The following is a 22,227-nucleotide window of genomic DNA, read 5'->3' as shown; positions in this document are numbered from 1 at the left end:
ACTACTACAGAATGCATCCTCGACCGTAGGTGAGATCTAAGCACATCAATAGTCACGTCAAGGCTTAGCAAATTCACAGTCAATTATACACGCCTACCCAAAGACACCATATTACAGTTCAACCAGGTTCAACCAAGCCTCGAGGGAATTTTTGACCTCGGCAGAGTTAAAAACAAGCAGCACGCCAAGCTGGTGTTATTATTATGCTTTCTTGAGAACGCTTCTACTCCGTGCTGTCGGAGGAGAAGTATTAACACGCCATTTTTACCTTAAATCAGAATATGTCATGGTGGTGGAGAACCAACAACTTACTCCGTATGGTAGCATTATTGCTTGAAGTTCCCCATAGCCCACGAGCCACAGCTCCGAATGCTCGATCTTCGATGCTCAACTGTTTATCATTGGCCATAAATTCAACAAGGTTTCCTGGCCTGGTTGACTCTCCACGCCAACGGCTCCACTTGGGCTCCATTCGGCAATCCACTCCTCCCATCGTAATCCGCAGGGCTCGAAATCCTTCTGGTCTGCCAATGACGGCATTTGCTCTGTTGATCGTGATATGCCCTGAACCGCTTTTACAATCATGGATACAGTAAGCAAATTGCCGCATGTCATCGTTCAAGAATATGGGCAATGCCGTGGTGGGACATATATCCACAGGCACGAGGGGAAAAGGAGAAAAAAGCGGGGATACTCGGTGGAGGGGTTTATGACGATCCTTTATCTCCTTTTGATTTGACTTTCCATGCAAAGAAGGATTGGCGGGTTGAACTCGAAGTAGATGACGAGTGGTTGGAATGGGGACCTTTTGAGATCTACCGAGGCGCATGTGCTCTGTCGGAGTTTTCTGCATGGGTACTGCTTGATAGATAGAACACATCCTTAGCCCGATGTGGTAACTGTCCTCCGTAGAAAGTTATAAATTACTGAACAGACTCGAAACTTGGTTCGACACTTTTAGTTGGGCTCCACTTTCCCCGCGTCAAGAACTCCTATCATTTAGGGCATGTGGACTGTTTTTGTCGCGATTCAAATAATGTTGAATGGTAATTCAAATTCGCTCAGTCTGGTGGACTGTGAGAACGCAGATGCTCGAAAATGCTAGCTAAGGGCTACAGTGTCCGCTCATAAAACGCTTCAGGCGGCATGCAAATGCAAAGATGCTTCTCCTTCGGGGCTTGGCAAGGGAATGCCAGGGGATACAGAGATAAGCACCAGTGGCGCCAGGGTCCTCCGTAGTGTACACCTCCATAAGCGCAAGCAAGAAGCCAAGAAAAGCCAAGAACAGCCAAGAAGCCAACAAGCTACTGTATTTGATCGCCTGGCTCGAGCGACCGCCAAACCGGCTCTGTGGCGAAGTTTCTCTCTGAGTATTTGGTCTGAGGAAACGCCTGATCATGAAAGCCTTGAAAGACTGTTTCCACAAATACTTGGCTGCGTTGATCCTAATCTGACCTTCCAGTCACGAGATGTCGGGATATCACAGGCCTTTGGCAAGTACGAAGTTTGGAAATAGAGGCAGGCAGAATCTCTTCGACATTCGCTGCTTCCAGTTTTGGTAGGCAGAACGGGGCCAACAGCCCATGCACTACACATCACAGTGGCATGCATGATGCAGCATGCAAAGCCTCGGGGTGGCCGGAAAGAAGAAGCCTGCACTGTATCTCGTACGATGCGTTCTCCTGTGCTTGTTTGCGGGGTAACGCAGGGTAGCAGGACTCGATTGTCAGGTCCAGCTTGCGGTAGGTTGCGACCGTAGGCTTAGCGTCAAATCGACAGGCACGTGGTTTTGAATGATTCGATAATCAATGCATAGACATGAATCAAGTGCCGACACTTTCAGATCCGCAGACACTTTCAGATCCGCACCATTTCCACAAAAGGTCCACCAACTGCTGCCGATGCAAAGGCTTAGCAATGTAATCGTTCATGCCTTTAGCAAGGTACGTCTCGGCGTCGCCCTTCAGGGCATTCCCGGTTAACGCGATGATGGGCACATCCACTTCCAACTGTCGAATCTGTTCGGTCGCCGTCAAACCATCCATTACCGGCATGTTGATATCCATCAGGATCACATGATATGCCAGCGGTTTCTGCTTGACCAAACGCACAGCCTCCGCGCCATCCCAGGCGGCATCTACTCTCTGAAAACCGAGAGTCGCCAGAAGCTTGAGCATGATCGTCTGGTTGACCTTGTTGTCTTCAACCAGTAGCAGTTGTTTCTGTGGGGCAACCTTCTGCAGTAAGGCGGTGTTGTCCACGGTTTTTGATTCCAGAACGGATGGCTTGACGGTTCTGGGTATTCTGAGAGCCGGCCGGTTAATGCGCCCCATCTTGGCCGAGATCCAGAACACACTCCCCGATCGCTCTGGGTTGGCATGGAATCCGACGGTGCCATCCATCAATTCCGCCAAGCTTTTGCAGATGGAAAGTCCGAGTCCCGTTCCCTGATAGCGACGTGTGGCAGAGTCTGCAAACCGAGTAAAAGGGGTGAAGAGCGTGTTGACTGCAGCTTCGGGTACGCCAATGCCAGTGTCTTCAACTTGGACAGAGATAATGTAGCTCTGAGGGTCATTCGGATCCACCGAATGCGATGCCTTTACGTGAATATACCCTGTCTCGGTAAATTTCACTGCATTGCCCACCAGGTTTTGCAACACTTGTCGGAAGCGCAGCGGATCGCCTTTTATACTTTTGGGGAAATTCGGGGCAATGACGCTCTCGAGAACCACTCCGGGTTTCAAAGTTGGCTGACAGTTCCGAATGACCGCGTTGACAATGTTTGGTATGTTCAGTACGTCTGTATTGAGAGAGAAAGATCCGGATGACAACTTTGAGTAGTCCAGTACGTCGTTGATGACCTGCAGCAAGATCGTGGTTGAGTCTTCCAGGATGGACGCATACTCTTGCTGATCGGTCGTCAATGGCGTTCGCATCAGCATCGTCAAGGCTAACAACATTCCGTTCATGGGGGTGCGCAACTCGTGCGACATGTTGGCCAAGAATTCAGTCTTGAGTTTTGACGACTCTTCGAACGCTTCGATCAGCCGTTCTTCCGCGGCTCTGCGCTCTGTGAGGTCGCGAGTGACTTTGACAAACCCTACATGTCGACCAAATTGATAAATCGGGGTGATCATCACGTTGGCCCAAAAGCGGCTCCCATCTTTCCGATAACGCCATCCTTCGTCCTCTACTTTGCCATCTCTCAGGCAGAGTTCGAGCTCTCGCGCCGGTTTGTTCGCCAAGCAATCTTCGCGTCCGTAAAAGGTGGAGAAATGCTTCCCAATGATCTCACTCGCAGTGTAACCCTTCAAAATGGCGGCCCCGGAATTCCACGTCGCTATGTGGCCACGATTGTCTAACATGAAGATTGCATATTCTTTCACGGTGTCGATGAGAATCTTATAAGTCTCATTCAGGAACGTTTGTTCACTGAATTTCGATCTGTGCTGTTCAACTCCCGTGGAGTGCGCTTCGAGCAGGACATAGATCAGGGTATCGTTTTCGAATATCGGTGTCACCCGGAGAGAATATTGCATATTAGACTTGGCGACACGGACAGGATGAATAACCTGTGAGGTGCGCGTCGTGGTGGCAGCGCCCAGCGCGCCACTCAACGACGCGATATCTGGCGCCGGAACGATATGCGGGGATAAATCGTAGATGCTCGTTCGCAGTAGTTCCTCCCGAGTGTGATTAGACAGGGCCAAGTGGCTGTCGGATGCTTCGATGATACGAAGCGACCCATCGAGCACAATTGTCGGAGTCGGGGTGTATCGATAAATCCGGCTCATGGGGTCATTGGTCAGGGTCGCGCTAGCACTCGATGGCGTCGTGGTAGTCTCGGGGTCATGCAACGGGGATCCGGTGGCTTTATCGTGCGTTCTGAGGTCAGATTCGGCGGGAGGCGTGACAACCATGGCGAAATTAACGGGCGGGCGATCTTCGAGGTTGAGGTGGAGCATTTGTTGGTCCAGAACCATCTTGTTTCTCACTACCCTGCCGAGTGGCAGGGTACAAATCCGATCGAAAGAGAGCTAGGAAAGAAGAATCATTCAATCATTGAAATCATCTGCCAGATCGAAATCTCCGACAAGGGGTGGATATCGAGATGGGGTAGCGGGGGGTCCAAGAGGAATCACAGATTTCGAGGGTTCGCGGCGCTCCGGTCGCACGATCGCACGATCGCAACAAGCATGGAAGAGGAAAAGAAAGAAGAATGGGCGTTCAGCGGAAGATGCGGCTTGGATCAATCAGCCTTGCAGGTGGGCTTTTGGTTTATTTTCGGGATTTGTCAAACGTCGTCTGCCAGGGAAAGTTTGCAAAACAGGGCAGCAGAGAATCGAGGCCGTCAAAAACACGACTCAGTCTGTGGAAGCGATTGGACGGACGTTGTTACCGGCGGGGGGAAGGTAGAGCCACTATGCCGAATTTAGCGCCGCGAACGCGTGGGAAGAACCAGTTGATGCAGACTTGGGAATGTGGACCAAGGTGGCGAGGTTTGCAATAGTTTAAATTCCAGCGAATTAGATGGATGAGAGATACATCTGGTGAGATGGTGAGAGGGTCTGAGATCGAAGAAAGGTGAGCGAAAAGAAAAGAGGGAAGAGACGAGAAGACAAGCTTTTGATTGATGACGACAGAGGCGACCCCCAACCAAGGCAGGTTGCTCCGATGTACATAATCGCCACATTATTCCAGGAGGCATAGCCGCTACATCACTCTCGCAAAGCACGCAGGACTTCGCCTGCATCCCAAATCCGTCAGAGTATAGTTCCCTTTTTTTCTTCAAGAAAGAAAAGTACTCACTGAGTGTGCCATAAATCGTGGCAATTGTGAAAAGCACGAATTTTTTGGATTTCAGACATATCACGAAGCTGCAGACAACATTGGCCCTGCTGTTACCAGACACCTCTAGGAAGAGGAGACTGGAGATTGATATTGTATACACATTTTTCCCATGGCCTATAAGAGTGGATATTATACCAAGTGATTACGCTTACCCTAATTCATCCGGTCGCCGTCTTTTAACCCGGCTATTTGGCCGTTTACTTTACGTTTCCACATTATTCGATACCTAATTGGGCCCCCGACACTTTTCCTCTGTATACAATGCCCTCTTTAATTCCTTCTTTCGTCCAGTCTCTCTTCACTTCATGGCAAACTATATAACATATTGCTTCTTGAATGCTCACTATGACTTTAATCCCGAATCCAGATGGTCTTCTACATTTCACTTCTGAACGCCTCCTCTACCGTGCAGCAGAGAACACTGACTCGGACAAGGAATTCATTCAAAGACTTCTGAATGATCCTACCATTCAAACTATGAGCACTGGCCGCCTTAAGGGACCTCTATTCCAGAAGTATGCAGAGGACTTTATCAAATCGATGCAAGATTCCCTACTTGGTCTGATTATCTGTCTCCCTCCATCCTCCGAGATGGTATCTTCTTCAGCGGGTGGCAAAGAGCAAAACCCCGTGCCCATCGGACACTTGGGCATTTTTTACACCCAGCCACCGGGTAGAGAGCATCACCGCTGCGCTATGCTAGGTATATCACTTGCAGACGGGTTTCGTGGTAAGGGATACGGCGGGGAAGCTATCAATTGGGCTCTAGACTGGGCCTTTCAGCATGTCGGATTGCATAGGATCAGTATATGTGCATTCTCATTCAACTTCAATGCACTGAAGCTCTACAAGAATCTTGGGTTTGTGGAGGAAGGCAGGGAGCGAGAAGCTCTATATCACCTTCGCACTTGGCATGATCTAGTCATGTTTGGAATGTTGGAGCATGAGTGGGAAGCGTTGAGGGGGATCAAATGATAATAATGTAATCTATCTAGTCAAGTTCTTTGGGTGCTACTCATCATACATTCCCAACCATTGGACTATCTGGTCAGTGAACAGGGGCAGCGAATGGTCAAAAACTAATGCCGAGACGGATTTTTCCAGGTATCCAATTACTTGGGTAGATTGTTCGGTCAAACTATACGGGAGAAAATTGTTATGCGAGAGTCTCGCCGCTCCCAGATAGCTCGTTTGTTCTGATTCACAATGCTATATCCACAGGATGTACGCGATAAAGATGCTAACAATAACTCTATCGGTCAGTGCAAGCAGAGACCGAGATGCTCTTCCTCGTCAAAGTTTTCACAATCATAGCGGGTTCTATCCTCCTCCGCCCACCCACAGGATGATTTTAGAAATTGGGCTGTCGCAAAATGACCCTTGTTCTCCGCTAGTTTCACACTCCGGACAAGCTGCTCTCGACCAGGACCATCGGTATGGGCGCCATTATTGAGCATAAGCTGCAGCCATGTCTATGTGACCACGCTCTGCGGCACCTTCCATCGCTGTTCGCCCAAATTTTCGTGACTTTGGGGCATTGATGTCGGCGCCATGGTCCAAAAGACGGCATGCAATCTCAATATGACCTCCCATGGCGGCAAATTGCAAAGCTGTAGCCCCCATATTTTCTGCAGCTGGCTGATTCACATTCGCGCCCTTCTCCAGAAGTAGAGCGAGGAGGTCCACATTGCCGGTCTTTGCAGCGATTTGTGAAGCGGTCTTGCCACCGGCGCCTGCTTCAATCTGGTTGATTTTCGCACCCCTCCGAAGAAGAAGTTTCACCATATCGACATTCCCGGCGTTCACCGCAACTTGCAGAGGTAGCAATTCGGTATTCACCCTATTTTAGATGTCAGTGCTCAGATTAGATAAAACTTGGGGATGTTTGAAGAGTTCCCATACTTATCAGAGACTACGGCTCTCTCCATCATCCCCTGATTCACGCCCGCACAGGCTGCCAACAAGTCTGATACAAGATGATAATTTCTCCAAAAGAGGGACGCTGTGAGAGAACGGCTTTTATCTTCTTGGGTCCAATTCATCGAGTCTAGCAGAAGCTGTAGGATTTCGCGGTCACTCTTGGATGCTGCAACTTCTAGAACCGATGGCACAACTTCCTCGGTTTCCCGGTGCCACCAGCCTGAGCCTTGGTTTGTTATTTCTTCGCCCTCGTCTGGTGGATCGGTCACGTATACAAGACCCCTCGGATCGATTCCAAAATTCAGGAGGACCCGGACAATGCCAGTTCTTCCCCAAAGCACCGCCATTCCCACTGCAGTGGGCGCCTGGAAAGGGGTTGAAAACATGCAAGAAATTGGCAAACGAGTCTGTCATTTTCCGTTATGACGGCCTGCCAAACAATCGCATTAAGCTCTTTCTCTGTGGCGAGTGCCCCCCTGTGGATGAGAGTCTGTGCAAGTGTCATGTTTCGTCGCGTGAGGGCTGCCTCGAGCGGACTTTGGCATTCTGGCAACCCCAGATTGTCTAACCAACCGTCGAAACTTTCGAGAGGGCCAAGCTTCATCTCTTGTTGGTCCACCCCACGGCTTAGCAGGTACTCTACCAAACCATCCTCTTTCGCCCGGAGAATGGCACAAGTGAGTATCATCTGTCCGTTGTTGCGAAGGATGGTCGGAAGAAACCCGAGTGCCTCCAGGCAGGATAATGTTTCCATGTTTGGAATATATGGAATACGATGTCCTTCGGCGGTAACACCTGCAATTTTGAGGAGTTGGATAAGCTCACGACTTCCTTGCCCAATCGCTGCGCCAAGGGCGGTATCGGGAAAATCATCGTATAGATCATCTGGTGGAGCTTTCAAGCTCAACAAGCTCATTGCACCCTGAACATCTTTCTGCTTGATGGAATGAAATAGTTTGAAGCTGAAGCAATCCATGACAGCCGACCAGTCCACGGAAGCTCCCGCGGCTACCAAGGTAAGATGCAGCTCGAGGTTTTGCTGAGCCAAGGCTCTCTCCACGAGCGTTCTGTGACCGGCACCTCTTGCCCGTAGAAAATGGTCAGCGGCCGAGACAGCGACACCTGAATTCAAAAGGAGCTTCGTTGCCTCTTCTCGGCCAAAGGCCACGGCGAGAATAAGAGATTGATCCAAGCCATAAACCATGGGACTTGGTCCTTTCATGTTCCTGGAAGCGTCGAGAAGCATACGCATCATCGCAATGTCCCCTCTCTTGGAAGCTAGACCAAAGACATCGGTTTCAAAGTCAGGCCAGGCGCCGTCTAGGTGAGTCCACTGAGTCGCAAATATGTCCGCACCGTGATCGATCAATAATCTGGCTGTTTGTAGCTGGCCCAGACTTACAGCAAGGCCGAGAGCTGTGACGGTGGGATTATCTGCTCCGAAACGCCGGAATCGTGTTTCGGGATGTGGATAAACATTCAAAAGCAGTCGAAGAAGCTCCAAGTTCTCGTGAAACCAGTGGCTGTGTCCTGAATCATTTGCCATGGCCTCAATAGCAATGTGGAGTGCGGGCTTCCATTTGAACCGATGAATGTTGGCCTGAAATGATAGCAAAAGGCGAGTTAACTCAATCGCAGCCTTTCTGTTCTCGACATCTGCCGCAAACTCCAAAGGTGATACCAGCAGCACTTTTCCAAGTTTGAATGTGTAATGGGATTCATTCCAGCTTGCAACATCTTCTCAATAGTCTTCAATTGGTGCAGTCGGATTGCAGATTGGAATAATTTCTCACAAATAGCCTGGGCGGATGGCTGGACAGTCGATGAAAGCCGTTCAGATATGAGGGTGCTAGACATTCCCAAGACTTCAACGAGCTTCAAAACAAGGCGATCCTCTTCCGCAAGATATTTTTGTCGATCAAGGTTTCCACCCTGGGCATTTATTGGAAGTTTATTGGAAAGCAAAAACATGGTCATCCGAAGAAACTGGTCCATATTATACTCGGTCAATCTAGTGATACAGTCAGCATTGTAGAACATGTGCATGCACACACTCGACACCCACCCTTCGCGCTCTTGTGAAGACTTGTGATCCTGGTGGGCTTTCCTCAACTCGATAAAGTCCAGAAAATCCGAGTTCAAAGCAATCATGAGCTCTCGATGTACCTGTGGGAACACGCGCCTAACAGTGTTTGAGATGGATGCTGTAACACTAAGCATGCCCGAAAGGCTTTCTGTGGAATGTGAGCTTTGAAGTAGCAATTTTCCGAAGGGGACCAATGCTGACCTTTGTATTGGTGGAAAGGGTGTTCACGAGAGAACTGCATCCAGGGCAGATTTACTATCAATTGCAGCTGCCTAGTCCGCGCTGGAGGGGAGCAAACCATTACACCTGGAGGTGCTTCTGGGGATGCAGCTAGCGTGTGTTAATTCCACAGAAAACATATCTAAACGATATACAATTACCTGGGCGAAACCTGTCGATAGTGGTGACATATGCCTGTCTCGCGATTTCACGTCGAACTTTCTGGGGGTCTTGGAGTTTCCCGTCGATGAAGACGTCAATTTCGCCTCCTCCTCTTCTTTTTTTTTTCTTGAGCAATGTATATCCATGTGTTTCGTCCGTGTCGTTTCTTAAGTTTCCATTCTCGAACCAAGGTTGATATTGATTATTCCTGTGTGGAATCAGAGTCGGTCAACCTTGGTGGCATCGCATTTTGTATATCTTACGTCTTATGAAATCTGTGTTCAACCCGCATGATCCTTGCCAGTTCCTTGAGTGTCACCTTCTCTTTCAGATATAGACGCTCAATTTCGGTCCTATGAGCCTCCCAATCCGAGTTGTCCATAATAAAGAACGTCGAGACGGTTGAAAGATGATTTCGCAGGATTATACCCTGAATCAAGGGGAGTTGTTAAGTATTAGAGGGCTAACACCCAAAGGAAAAAGTCATTGTGACCACCCAGCTAGATTTAAGGCTCCGTAAAAGGCAGATTTGCTATCAAGCCACACTGTATGCACGACAATTTGAGCAAACTCCAATCAGCGTCAGGATATTCGCATTCCGCTGTCGATTGATTTGCTTCACTGGACAGGGGAAACTTGGTCAGTCTCAACAAGATGCGGTCTTGAGTAAGCGGTTATTCGTATCACGCGATGATTGGACAGGTGCAAAGTTGGTGTGCATACACACTCTGTGTGCCTTGTCACATCCATCTTTTGCGTCCCGACCGCCCTGCTAGTTATCCCTGTTAACCCCCCCCCCCCCCCGGGAATTTGAACCTAGCTTTCTATCTCAACTCAGACAGACTCAAATTATTTCAACTTGAGTGCAGGTGGTTTTATGCATTCTGTGGAACAGCCATTGCTATCTCTGAGGTATATCGGCCAGTATTTGCTGATCAGGCGGCTGCCTAGGTTGAATGGATCGCCGTCTGGAGAGGTTTTGGTCCATGAGATAATTTCGCCGTTTCCTTAAGTACTTCTTGTCTCCCACAGTGCAGAAGGAACGATCACTCTAAGATATTACTCCTTAAGGATAGGTTTTCTATCCGCGTCGCGTTCTTACCAAAGCTCCTCCTCACAATGTTCTCCCTTCCTGACGACTCGGGATTCGTTCAAAATATGGAAAACTCGGGTCCCGAGAATTCACATACTTCACAATGCTCTGAGGTGCCCTGCTTATCATCAGAAGCAAGCGGCACGGTATTTGAGCAGACTTTCTACACAGGTGATATCAGTCAACAATGGATCCTTGAAGGAGGTCCAGGCTTTCCACCCTCTAATGACGTGGGAGAGCCTATTTGGGAAGGATTCTGGCCATCAGCTTCAATTCTAGAAGCCTCCGGTTCTTCTATCCACGGGTATCATGGTACCAGAAACGTTGAGAATCAAGGGCCCATTACCGCAAATTACATGGAACCAGGGAGTGAAATCGCCTCACTTCAAGACGCGGAACCCACCCTCTTCTTATCAATTCTGGACAATAGAAATCTTAATGAAAGCCCTACCGCGTCCTCCGGAAATATTGTTCGTCCTAGGAATCGGGCTTCTCCCTCATATCGCCAAAGAGAACAAAATGAGTAAGTCCGTCTGTTCAGAAAATATCATTTCTGTGAAGATATGAAAGATTCTCATTTATTTGTAGTTCAGGCCGGTTCCAATGTCGCTGGGAAGGTTGCAATTATTCAGGCACCTTTCTAGCAGAGTCCTCGTTGTGGCGGCATATCAGAGCCCAACACCTTCAGCCAGATCGCTTTAAATGCCCTGATCCAAGTTGCAGGAAGGCATTTACCCGAAAGGATAAGATTTTGGAAAATTATCGAATGATGCATGACAAGTCTTGATATTCAGTGTTGGCTCATTAAGCCCTCCAGGGCCATGAGTATTTTGTGTATATTGTTGAGCTATCGGCCCGAATTTGTTGCCACATTTTCACCGGCTCGGAAAGCAGAGACTATTCGCTTCCACTCATAGTGTGAGATTCTGAGATAATAGAGATAGTGCGATAGCATGTGGAATGCCGAGCTCTGACACCACGATCAAGCCCCATAGGCCCAAAAGTCAAGTCGGACCCGACCCTGTCGATCACAATCTCAACCCTGGTAAAACGGGCCATATCGACAACTCTATCGCACCAATCTATCACTCAGTGTGGTACGTGATCAAGGAATAAGCCAATCCAGAGCGAAATGTGCCCATGCAATAGAGATCGACGACTTCTTGATATGTCAAAACACATCCCATATCGAGAACAATTGTGGGCCTCGGCCCATCCAGGCTGCACCGCATGGACTGGAAAATAATGACCACAAGGAAACAGGTTTGTAGCACATTGGTTAAAAGGTACTCCGTAGGGGGCTAGCAATAATCGCTCCCGCCCGATCGTTATAACAAATAAGCAAAAGACCCCCTTGGATCGTGGCTGGAGCAGATCACCACGTTCATTCGCGAGTCCTGCTCTGACCCAAGCAATTAACCAGCAAAATGCTTGGCTTGATCCGTCTCTACTCCTTGGTGGTATTCACCATCGCCTCTGACCTCTTCTTCCAACAAACTCATGGGCAAAATGTCCCACCAGAGCAATGTGCCACAGGCGTGCATGCCATCATTGCCCGTGGACAAGCAGCGACCGGAGAAACAGGCTTTGATCCGTTGAATGTCATGGCGGCACTACAAAACCTCATCCTGAACCAGATTCCCGGCTCAACGAGTCTCGGTCTTCCCTATCAATATGGTGCAGAAAATAAGTTTGTCGCTGTGTATGATGGAGCGCAGCTGTTGCAGGACTACATCACCAGCTATGTTGCTAGTTGTCCCAAAGCCAAGATTGTCGTCGTGGGTTACTCACTGGTGAGTTTCAGAATTCCCCGGTATAGAAGAGAGCAATTTAGACTGATCAAAATCCAGGGTGCATGTCTCACAATGGACGCAATCTGTGGAACATCTTCTATCGGGTTTATTCCAGTAACCGCGCTTGATAGCAAATATGCCTCCAACGGTAAGACTTAAGGCTCCGATTGTATTCGAAGTCGCAGAGGCTGATTAGTAGGAGCAGTGATTGGTGTAATCGCATACGGAGATGAGACCTTTGCGCCCTTGCAGTCGTGGAACGTCGGAACATGCGACATTGGACTCGGAGTAAGTGTGGGAGTCTTTGATACAGCTTTCGAGATTTTCTGACAATGTGCGATAGCTATTTCCTCGTCTGGCCCCCTGGTCATGCGAACCTTTCGCTTCATCTATTCACAGTTATTGTGACATAGGCGATAGTCAATGGTGAGTAACAAGATCCACATTTTTCAAGTACCAAGACTTTGTCTAACCATCAGCTCATTGCATTTATAGTTGCTCTCCGTTTCCTCTTGACAACAATGCCGCCCATCATGCCTACCAGGCTAAATATGATCAGGCCGTGGTGGATTTCATCAAGGAACGACTATAATACATCGCGCGGAATTGACTCAGGGAGGCTTATGGATAGAGGTTCTAGCGCATGATGGTACCTCATGCGCATCAATCGGGGGAGATGGATTGCCGGATATCGCGACTCTCTGACAGGGTAACCTGCCTCACGACAAAAATGATAATAATGTTCAGATCGATCGGACCAGAAAGGCCTCACAAGCTATTGGTTCATGTCTTTTCTTTGTATTCATCACCTAAAGTCTCATTCATCCTTAGTCGTTCGTGTGCCCCTTCGTATACCTGCAGTTCAGACAGCCATGTTCGGTAATTGTGATCAACATTGACAATTTTTGACTGTCCCAGTGGTTCAGGCCGCTCATCTTAACCTTACGAAAAGACAATCCAACATAGTCATCTTTGTCATCTTGACGGTCAATTAAACCAGCTCCAAGATAACAGCCCTCAACACTTCATCCCTCCCTCACGCGAGTTCTTGCGAATTCCGGTGGGGCCAGTACGATGCAACAAGGCTCTCGGCACTCTGGTTCCACGCGGGGGCGGAGTATACCAGGTCCTTATCTCCGTACTCAGACGTTGTTCATCCTAGATCAACGCACCAAGTAGTCCGGTCATTTGCAATGTTATTGAAACATGGATTACAAGCTCCTAGGTGGTATCCAATTCTTATAGGAATCACACTAAAAATAAATGGCAGTTCTGTTATGTAGCATCGCTAACTTGGTCGCGCCCTAGCGTGTTAGTCAAATTCCCGATCGAGTCCCCGCAATGACTCGAACTTCACCACTCCCGGCAATGATAACATTTCTCCTCTTTCAACTTTTGGTTTGCTGCCTGTTGAATTTCCACATCTACTTTCACCTCAATTACTCTACTGAACCTACCAAATTAAAAAACCTCACCATGGCTTACCAAATCCAATACGCCGAAGAGAGCGATGCACCCGCCCTCGCCCAAATCAACACCCTCAGTTTCCAAGGCCGAGGTCTCTTATCGCAAGTCTTCCCGGAGGCCAGCCAAGACGCCCTCGAAGCCTACAAATCCATGTACACCATGAAGCACCTCGCCAACCCACAAATGCATGTACTCAAGGTGGCCGATCCCGCCAGCGGGACAACTGTAGGCTATGCACGATGGCATATTCCCGAATCGCTGTCCCCGCGAACGAATGTGCCCGTTTTAAGTGAAAAGGCTCAGGAAGCGGCGCGAGATCCGTTTCAATTTGCGCCGCGCCCGATGAATGAAGCGCTCATGGCAGGGTTTCGGGGGTTGTTGGAGGAGTCTCGGAAGAAGCATGTTACGGAGAAGGATATGAGTAAGGATCTCTCCGCTTGCGTTTGCGCCTATTTATGTATATTGTCGAAGTGATGATTAACATAATCAGTGCTGGACCTTTTAGCGACACTACCATCTCACCAAGGGCGTGGGATAGGGTCAACCCTTTTGCGATGGGGTACAAGCAAGGCCGATGAATGGCAGGTGCGGGTTTACTTGGAGGCCACGGGGGAGGGTTATCCGGTGTATCTCAGGCATGGGTGGAAGCCAGTTGAAGAAATCCGTCTTGATCGGGAGCAGTACGGTGGACAAGGCGAAGAGACGTTTGTGTTGATGATTCGAGAGCCGAAGAGGCCTATTCAATAGGTTGATGGCAGATTCAAAAGGACCAATTATGGAGATCATTGTGAATAGATGCGACAATGGTAGAATGAGATATTGGAGGACATACTCCAGAGCATTTAATACGAGCATTGCATGACTTTATGTCTGGATCTTTGAAGTTTATAGCACCATTTATGATATCTTATTGTGATTATGATGGCGATAGAGTAGGATCAACCCTGCTCTTGTTATGCGCCTGCATGGTCATCTATTAACAGCGGGCAACTTTCCAAGCTGACGCAGGTAACTCTACACAGCCAATATTCCGAATGGTAGACTATGGTTACTAGGTGTAAAGAAGTTATTTCAGCGGTTGTTACTGTTTACTGTTTTTTACATCAATTCTCAGATGCCTCGGTTTCCATCTGCTTACGGCAGCGCATAGCCTCCGCCATTCTGAATTGTTGTCTCATACGGATCACCTTATCGGCAATGACCTCGGCCGCCCGGATGGAGTATACCCGCGATTGGAAGCACGACATTCCACACTATGTGGCTCGCATTGGGTCTGAATTGACTCAATTGACTACAAATTGGCTTGCTGTCTGTTAGAGTGCGCCCTGGGACTGAGCGTACTCCTGCTGCAATACTGACTCACACTTGCAGGATAGTTACTCTCCCTTCTTCCCCACAGGCGGGGTAAATCTCGAGATAACGATACCTTCATACTCACCATACTTTGATCACTTTCCTCTTCTCCTACTACGATCGCTCTACTACCAACATCCACCATGGCCTCCAAACCCAAATTCGCCATTCTCGACGACTACCAAAACATTGCCCGCACTCACTTCGCCCACCTCGAAGACCGCGTCGAGATCACCAGCTTCCCCGAAACCCTCGACCCCCGCGATCCCACCCAGCAAGATGCCCTCATCCAACGCCTCCTCCCTTTCGACGCGATCCTCGCCATGCGCGAGCGCACGCCCTTCGCCGCATCGACCATCACCGCTCTCCCGAATCTGAAACTCCTCTTGACCACGGGCACGCGCAATCTCTCGCTCGACATCGACGCGTTCACCCAACATGGAGTCGCGGTCGCAGGCACAGAGGGCCGACCGCCCGGTGTCAACTCCACGGTGCAGCATACATGGGCGTTGATCCTCGGATTGGCGCGGCATGTCGCTCGGGACGATGCCGCGGTCAAAGCTGGTGGGTGGCAGGGATCGCTTGGGATGACTCTTTCGGGAAAGAAATTGGGATTGCTGGGACTGGGGAAATTGGGGTCGCAGGTGGGCAAGATTGCGGTACAAGCATTTGGCATGCAAGTCCTCGCGTGGTCGACCAATTTGACTCAGGAAAAAGCCGATGAGCAGGCTCGGGCGCAAGATTTGCCCGTGGGCAGCTTTGTGGCAGCCTCATCCAAGGAGGAATTCTTCCGACAGGCGGATATTGTCTCCGTGCATAGTGTTTTGTCCGATCGCAGTCGGGGGATTGTCGGGGCCGCGGATCTGGCTCAGATGAAACCCCAGGCATTGATCATCAATACCTCGCGGGGTCCGTTGGTTGACGAGGCAGCCTTGTTGGATACATTACGGGCTGGTCGGATTCGAGGAGCCGCGCTGGACGTGTTTGATCCGGAGCCATTGCCGTTGGATAGTCCATGGCGCACCACGGCGTGGGGTCGGGAGGGGCGGAGTGAGGTGTTGTTAACCCCGCATGTGAGTTTCGAGTGTTTCCACCAGGATGGATTATTGTATGATGCTAATCATTATTCAGATGGGATATGGTGAAGAAGACTTGTTGAATGGATGGTATCGGGAAGTGGCGGAGAATCTGGAGCGATGGTTGAATGGGGACGAGTTGTGGCGGAAGATGAATTAAAATGTAGATGAAGGATATAGTATTACCTGGCTAGGATCATGTACAGTGTAAATGATCTGTTGCGATGTCAATAACAAAATAACCAAACCAAGACGATGACGATGATAGTCTAGGAGTATTTTACTTGCATGTGAACGGGCATTCTTCCGTTTCCAGAGTCTCCCAGCATGTGCAAGTTCACTAAGTAAACCACGATCGGCCGCTAGAAGATCTCTAGCGCCATCCGTCCGGAGAGCCTAATGAGTTTAGTTTAAACCGAATCACTTGATGACGATCTGGTTTGGGTTGTCTCTCCGTAGTTATTCCGACGTCTGTTACTGTTCCTTGCGGTTTGCCTCGGCCTACTGAGCCGCCCGAGGGGAAAAATGCGGGAAATAAAAACAGACACGAAGCTTGGCTGACTGCAGGATTGGAAGCGGGATAGAATTGAATACAATGGAGATGATTGTAGTCTGTATCATTAGCAGACAGCATGTAAATCTGTAGATTAGTACTCTTGTATGATGTTCTATGGTATACTCTCCTCCATCCAGTACCAAACACTGGTATCTGTATACCCACCAGTATACACAAATTCCGGTAAAGAACAAATCTACGCGATGGCCTGAAACTCGACCCCACTGGGGGAAACTTAAGTTGTCCTCGGTTGAAGGGAGAAGAAGGAAGAAGAAGAAGAGTATAAAAAGGAAGACCCTCGATCCGGTGGTCCATACTAAATACTCTTCTTCGCTGCATTCGTCTTCTTCCTCTTCCTCCTACTCAACCTCCCAACCATACTCTCCTCTCTCTTTCTCTCTCTCTATCCTCCTCTTCTCTGCTTCTCCTCTACTCTACACACCTACAATGCCTTCAGCAGACCCTATCCCCCCCCACAACGGTCCCTGTCCCTCACACCGAGCCCCTCCCGACTCATCCCGACCGTCTACGCGTAAACCGCAGCCCCAAAGCCTTCGGCAGCGGCGCCTACTCGCTCATCGATCTCCCCGCGGGCGCCATCTTCGCCCCGATCACCGGCACCACCCCGGGCACAAAGGCCTACACCAGCGTCCAAACGGGGCGGGACACCCACATCGAACTCAATTCCGACCTGGTGTATTGCAACCACTCGTGCGCGCCCTCGCTCGTCTTCGACATGGCCCGCATGGAGGTGCGCGTCGTGGACGACAAGCCACTCAAGGCTGGGGATGCGTTGACTTTCTTTTATCCCAGTACGGAGTGGGAGATGGATCAGCCGTTCCAGTGTACCTGTGGTGCGGGTGAATGTCGGGGTTGGATCTCGGGAGCGAAGACTATGTCGCCCGAGGAATTGGATGGGTATTGGTTGAATGGGCATATTGCGGAGTTGTTGAATGAGCGCAAGCGATGATGATGATGATGATGAACTCGCGGAAGAATGTGGGGGAGAAATGGAGACGATGATGCAATGGGCCGAGGGGCAGGTTCCCCCCGGTTATTTGTTATATAAGATGATGGGATAGAGCTAGATTATACCAGTGGATTTGAATGATACCAGCAGAGATGATTGATTTTTGATGGTCTTCAAGTGAAATATTCCCATCTGCTTCTATGACTAAAGAACTAAATCTTGGTCGCATATTGAGTTCTAATTCAGTTCAAACTACTAATAACTATAGATCATACAGTCTGTAAAACAAAGCAAGTACACTATCATATGACATCATAAATACAATCGCCATCAAGATCATGTAGGCCAACGCAAGTACAAAACTGAATCACATCACCAACTTCCCTATGACCCACCACCAGCTGCCCCAGCAATCACCATCATCTGAATCATCCGACGCCGATCAACCTCCTTCTTCAGCATCGTCAAACACGTCGCGACCACAAGAGCCTCATCGACTCCATACTCTCGCAACCCTTCCTCATCCATCTGCAACGTCCCCCCATTCCCCGCCGAACTCCTCGAAGTCTGCGGCGTTCTCGTCTCTTCGCATCGCAAAAGCTGCGCCAAACGACGCTCGGGAATCTGCGATGCTTTCTTCTCGTCCGTCGAGTTCTCAACCACACCCAAAACAATCAAATTGACTTTGCGACCATCAGGTCGTTTCTCTTTCGCATACGACCATCGCAACTCACTGCCCGAGGGTGTGGTAAACGAAACCGAGCGCGAAGTCCATTGCCCACGAAGATGTATCTCTTCGGTATTGGTATTGGTATTCCCAGCAGAAGATTGAAGGAGATGAACCACGGGATCCCGATTCGGACCGAAAAAGTACTCGGTGCGAATGAGATCGCCGAGTTTAGCGTTGGACAGGACGCTGTTGCCGGAGCAGACCCGGTCGCGGGTCGAGGTGTAGGCTAGATGGCCGTCCGGATGAAGGATGTCGATTTCAAGTTGGCGGTTAGGTAGAGGGAGTCGAAAACATCCGACGCCTCGGGCTTGGATGAGGAGGGTTTTGTCTGGGTGGAAGGGAGACTGGTCATCTAGAGTACTGCATAGTGTACTCGAACTACTTGCAGACAAAGAGGTGCGAACCTCTTTCTCCAGGTAGTTGAGTTCGGATTTGGTGGCTAGTGTAGTAGTAGACATGATGAAAATTAATTTGAACTGTACCTGAGTGCTGGTTTCGGTCAGTTGTTTCTTCTCTTTATACACTTGATCATTTCATTCATCTCATCTTCATAGTTGACTGCGGATACGAGACTTGCCTAATCGGGACGGGCAACCGTGGATTCTCCACCGGGCGCAACAAACTGATCTCGCCACTTGACACCAGCCGCATTGATTCCTAGGCAGATCTGACAGTCCATTTTAGGTTTGGCTGTTCAGCGGGTGAAATTCCACCTCGTATTGGGCTGCGCCTTGTTTCTCGGCTGTCATTCCATTCAGGCGACCACGGAACTCGACAAATCCAAGTTCGTCACACTGGCAGATCTGCGCGGCTATGGAACTTCCAATACGAATTGTTCAAATAAAGAACTACATTCATCAGGTGATCAATCTTCAATGCTAAGGTTAGTTATCTGTATGTTGATTTGTCATAATTTTCAACGGGTCACAAGGCTTTTCCAGTATCTTCGAGGACACTATGGTCTCCTTTGTTGACGTTTCCTTCGTAGACCTCATCCGCTGGCATTTTCTCGGGCCAAAAGACTCTCCCTTTGGTACTGAAATCCTCACCTTATCACCAAAGAAACTGCACCTTTTGGAATACATCAGCGCCGTTACGTAGATAGGCAGCACGTATTGCATGATCTAACGGTGTCCATCCCACATATCCTATGTGCTCAGATCATCAAGATATCCCTGGTTGCAGAGGTACTCGAGGACTTCCACGTTATTGGCAAGCTCTGCGGCGATATGAAATGGAGACCGGCCATCATCAAAGACTCTGCTTATATTGACGCCGACCGTATATCGCCAAATGGAAGGAGCACTGAGGAAACAGACCTTTATGGTACATGACTTGATAATCAAGTAGGATTCTGGGTTTGACGTATTGTGTGTGGTCTTTTCCATGCGTTTGCTGCCTTGGAACTGCAATATTCGTCGCCAGAACTTGCATTCGTCCTAGGTAGAAGGATATAACATCATCCATTGTTGTTCCTCATTATTGGGAGTTCGGGGACCACGCAAACTTGAGGTATCTTAAATTCTACACTGATATGTACTACTGAGACTCTTTTCCGGCGTAATTTGAACCATCAATCATCATATACATTCATTTATTACCAGTACGGTACGTAAAGAGATGACGTGGGGTCGTTAACGGGCTAGCCACGTCGTCAGGCACCTAGGTATGTCAAACCTAGCACTTGCCCCACCAAGTAAAGCATCACCTAATTGTTTAGAGAAGCTGGGAAGTTCTTCAAGGCAAAGTTGATGAAACTTCATCGAATGCCACGCTTAATATGCTTCCAACATATGCCGACGACGGCGAATCTTCTTCTTTTCTGAGTGCAGTGCAATCCCAACATTATCAGGGGCACGGGTCTGTAAGTTTACCCAGCTACCCCTATTCTTAACAATCTCAGATCATTGGCGTGTACTTACTTACCTCCCTGCTGTTCAGATACTCGTTGCTTATATATGGCAGCCGAGAGGCCGTTTCAAATTCAGGCACTTCGATGCTTTGCACATCAGCCACGCGAACTGGTGGGTTTGCGTAAGTTGATTTAATACTTCAACATTTTCGGTTTAGATGTGTCTTAATACAATATTTGTTTCGGGATAGTGTCACTGCGACTCGATGAATAATCCCGACTTAGCTCCCGACAGATGTGCTGTCTGCCAGCATTATAAATGTGGCGCCTGCATGATCGTTAGGTGTAATACACAGTTGACAGCATAGGATACTAGAGTGAGATTTCAAAGTTACTACCGAACCATAACTTGAGAACTAAGTGCATACAAATTCCATGCCGGGTTTTCAAGGATAAGTCTAAACATGTCAAAAGGACATATCATACGCTCAGCCCATATAGCTCCCTCAACATAAGGCTAGAAATATATGTCCTAGCTAGAATCTGACCTGGGCGATACGTAGGCACTCGGTCTCAATACTCGAGCGAACTGGGTCGTCTACAGGCTCAAATCATGCCCAACTGAATCCCATGCCCCGAAGCCATGCGCCATAGTGCGCCTCATGCTTCGGCTTCTTGGGCTGGCGTAGCATAGCCCCTGGATGTTTCCTTTTGCATCGCAAAGCATGCATCAATAGGTGAACCATCGCAAAGATCCCTTGCGCTGCCTTCTTAATCTTCAATGTAACAGCATTTCTCCAAGAACTTGGTTGACTGAGCGAATGCTACTGCATAGATATTTCAGTTCCTCATCAGCCTCCCTCGGTGGAGAGGCTGATGAGGCATCAAATGCCCCCGACGTCGAGATCCACAGCTTAAGAGGCTGAATTGGTCCGTCCTCGTTTAAGAAGCTTTTTGGACTCCAGCTGAGTAGTAGAATTCTCAGCACGGTTGCTGAGCCACTGTCAGACAGTTTCCTGACTAACGTCTGGAGGCAGGGGAAGAATTCCTCTGCATAATGAGGATCGATAGCTTCCAGCTGCACGATCATGTATACAACCGGCAACGGACGAAGGAGTGCAGCCAGCACATCGAGAAAATGCTCAGGAAGGCTTGCATGATTGAACTGGTCCAGATTTTGTAGAATATTGCTTTTAGCTCCCGATGCATCGCTCATGGTCACGGTCTGATATATGAGTCTCTTGAGTGTGGTGATGACAGGGTGACAGTTCCTTTGGGGGCTCAAGACCCACTGAATAGCTAGTTTATCGCTAAGAAGTTGCTCAACGATATTTGCACAAAAGTCTTGAGCGGCGTCTCGGTATGCAATCCGCACTTTGACGGGAAGAAGTGAGGTAGTGGTTGATTGATCCCATGATTGCAGGCGAGGGGTTCTCCAGAAGGGAGTTTCTCTCTGTGGTGATGGTGATTGCGGAGACCAATGGACATTTGTAGGCAGCTCTGATGGTCAATTGAGTACTGGGAGTATATCACGTGAAGTGCTTGAGTTGACTGGATACTGAATACAGAGCGGGATATCTCTGCATGTTGTGCACGTGTAGCAGTGATAAGATCGTGCAATTGTTGGAGCTTCTGTGGTATCTTCGCTTGGCCGGCAGTATTCGATGACGCTTTTCCTTCTATCATTTGATGGGCAGCGAGAAATTGTTCGTGTATATCACGCTGCTCTGCTTGGCTACCTGCGGTTGCATGAGCCGCAATCGCATCTGTGGTTCTATGGATATCCTTGATGATGCCGTTATATCGCAAGGCAGCAGGTTTAGTAACAGCATGGAGAGCTCGTTTCCAAGATCCTTCCTCATAATACTCAAGCGCCCGCAGCAGAAACCGGCTGATATGTGAATATAGGGTGGCAAACATCTATTTAATTGATGAAGTTGGGTATAAAGAAGTGGCTAGCGTCGCACGGGATAGAGCGTCCGCGATATCAAAAAGGCCGTTTGCGATAGTCAGTCCGGTGTTTTTGTGCTCGGCAATGGCCTGTCATTCTTATATTAGATTAGGATTAGGGAGCATAAGAAAACCTCTGTTCATCCAAA

At 48.9% G+C, this 22,227-nt stretch overlaps 8 protein-coding genes across 8 annotated transcripts; 4 read left to right on the top strand and 4 right to left on the bottom strand.

The window, feature by feature from the left end:
• Positions 1 to 1,823: 1,823 nt before the first annotated feature.
• On the bottom strand, positions 1,824 to 3,983 carry fos-1 (sensor histidine kinase/response regulator Fos-1/TcsA; the record flags this gene model as incomplete). Its single annotated transcript, XM_057147471.1, has 1 exon — positions 1,824 to 3,983. One exon carries the CDS (start codon positions 3,981 to 3,983, stop codon positions 1,824 to 1,826), a length of 2,160 nt encoding a protein of 719 aa, XP_057015357.1.
• A 1,204-nt stretch (positions 3,984 to 5,187) lies between these two features.
• Positions 5,188 to 5,826, top strand: N7473_001530 (GNAT family N-acetyltransferase; the record flags this gene model as incomplete). The annotated part of the gene is made up of 1 exon (XM_057147470.1): positions 5,188 to 5,826. One exon carries the CDS (start codon positions 5,188 to 5,190, stop codon positions 5,824 to 5,826), a length of 639 nt encoding a protein of 212 aa, XP_057015356.1.
• Positions 5,827 to 6,297: 471 nt separating this feature from the next.
• Positions 6,298 to 8,317, bottom strand: N7473_001529 (ankyrin repeat domain-containing protein; the record flags this gene model as incomplete). The annotated part of the gene is made up of 3 exons (XM_057147469.1): positions 6,298 to 6,691; positions 6,754 to 7,136; positions 7,199 to 8,317. The coding sequence occupies 3 exons, from the start codon at positions 8,315 to 8,317 to the stop codon at positions 6,298 to 6,300; spliced, it is 1,896 nt and encodes a 631-aa protein (XP_057015355.1).
• A 3,441-nt stretch (positions 8,318 to 11,758) lies between these two features.
• N7473_001528 (uncharacterized protein) lies at positions 11,759 to 12,716 on the top strand (the record flags this gene model as incomplete). Its single annotated transcript, XM_057147468.1, has 5 exons — positions 11,759 to 12,124; positions 12,182 to 12,272; positions 12,330 to 12,412; positions 12,468 to 12,550; positions 12,620 to 12,716. 5 exons carry the CDS (start codon positions 11,759 to 11,761, stop codon positions 12,714 to 12,716), a joined length of 720 nt encoding a protein of 239 aa, XP_057015354.1.
• A 620-nt stretch (positions 12,717 to 13,336) lies between these two features.
• On the top strand, positions 13,337 to 14,444 carry N7473_001527 (uncharacterized protein). The gene is made up of 3 exons (XM_057147467.1): positions 13,337 to 13,352; positions 13,433 to 14,012; positions 14,082 to 14,444. The coding sequence occupies exons 2-3, from the start codon at positions 13,466 to 13,468 to the stop codon at positions 14,336 to 14,338; spliced, it is 804 nt and encodes a 267-aa protein (XP_057015353.1). The 5' UTR covers positions 13,337 to 13,352; positions 13,433 to 13,465; the 3' UTR covers positions 14,339 to 14,444.
• A 643-nt stretch (positions 14,445 to 15,087) lies between these two features.
• Positions 15,088 to 16,180, top strand: N7473_001526 (D-2-hydroxyacid dehydrogenase family protein; the record flags this gene model as incomplete). The annotated part of the gene is made up of 2 exons (XM_057147466.1): positions 15,088 to 16,017; positions 16,076 to 16,180. 2 exons carry the CDS (start codon positions 15,088 to 15,090, stop codon positions 16,178 to 16,180), a joined length of 1,035 nt encoding a protein of 344 aa, XP_057015352.1.
• Positions 16,181 to 17,102: 922 nt separating this feature from the next.
• N7473_001525 (uncharacterized protein) lies at positions 17,103 to 17,513 on the bottom strand (the record flags this gene model as incomplete). Its single annotated transcript, XM_057147465.1, has 1 exon — positions 17,103 to 17,513. The coding sequence occupies one exon, from the start codon at positions 17,511 to 17,513 to the stop codon at positions 17,103 to 17,105; it is 411 nt and encodes a 136-aa protein (XP_057015351.1).
• A 417-nt stretch (positions 17,514 to 17,930) lies between these two features.
• On the bottom strand, positions 17,931 to 18,734 carry N7473_001524 (uncharacterized protein; the record flags this gene model as incomplete). The annotated part of the gene is made up of 1 exon (XM_057147464.1): positions 17,931 to 18,734. The coding sequence occupies one exon, from the start codon at positions 18,732 to 18,734 to the stop codon at positions 17,931 to 17,933; it is 804 nt and encodes a 267-aa protein (XP_057015350.1).
• Positions 18,735 to 22,227: the final 3,493 nt, after the last annotated feature.

The sequence above is a fragment of the Penicillium subrubescens genome, assembly GCF_028828155.1.
Source record: "Penicillium subrubescens strain IBT 31985 chromosome Unknown utg000001l_segment0_segment0, whole genome shotgun sequence".
NCBI classification, from domain to species: domain Eukaryota; kingdom Fungi; phylum Ascomycota; class Eurotiomycetes; order Eurotiales; family Aspergillaceae; genus Penicillium; species Penicillium subrubescens.
This window is presented reverse-complemented; position numbering and strand designations above follow the sequence as displayed.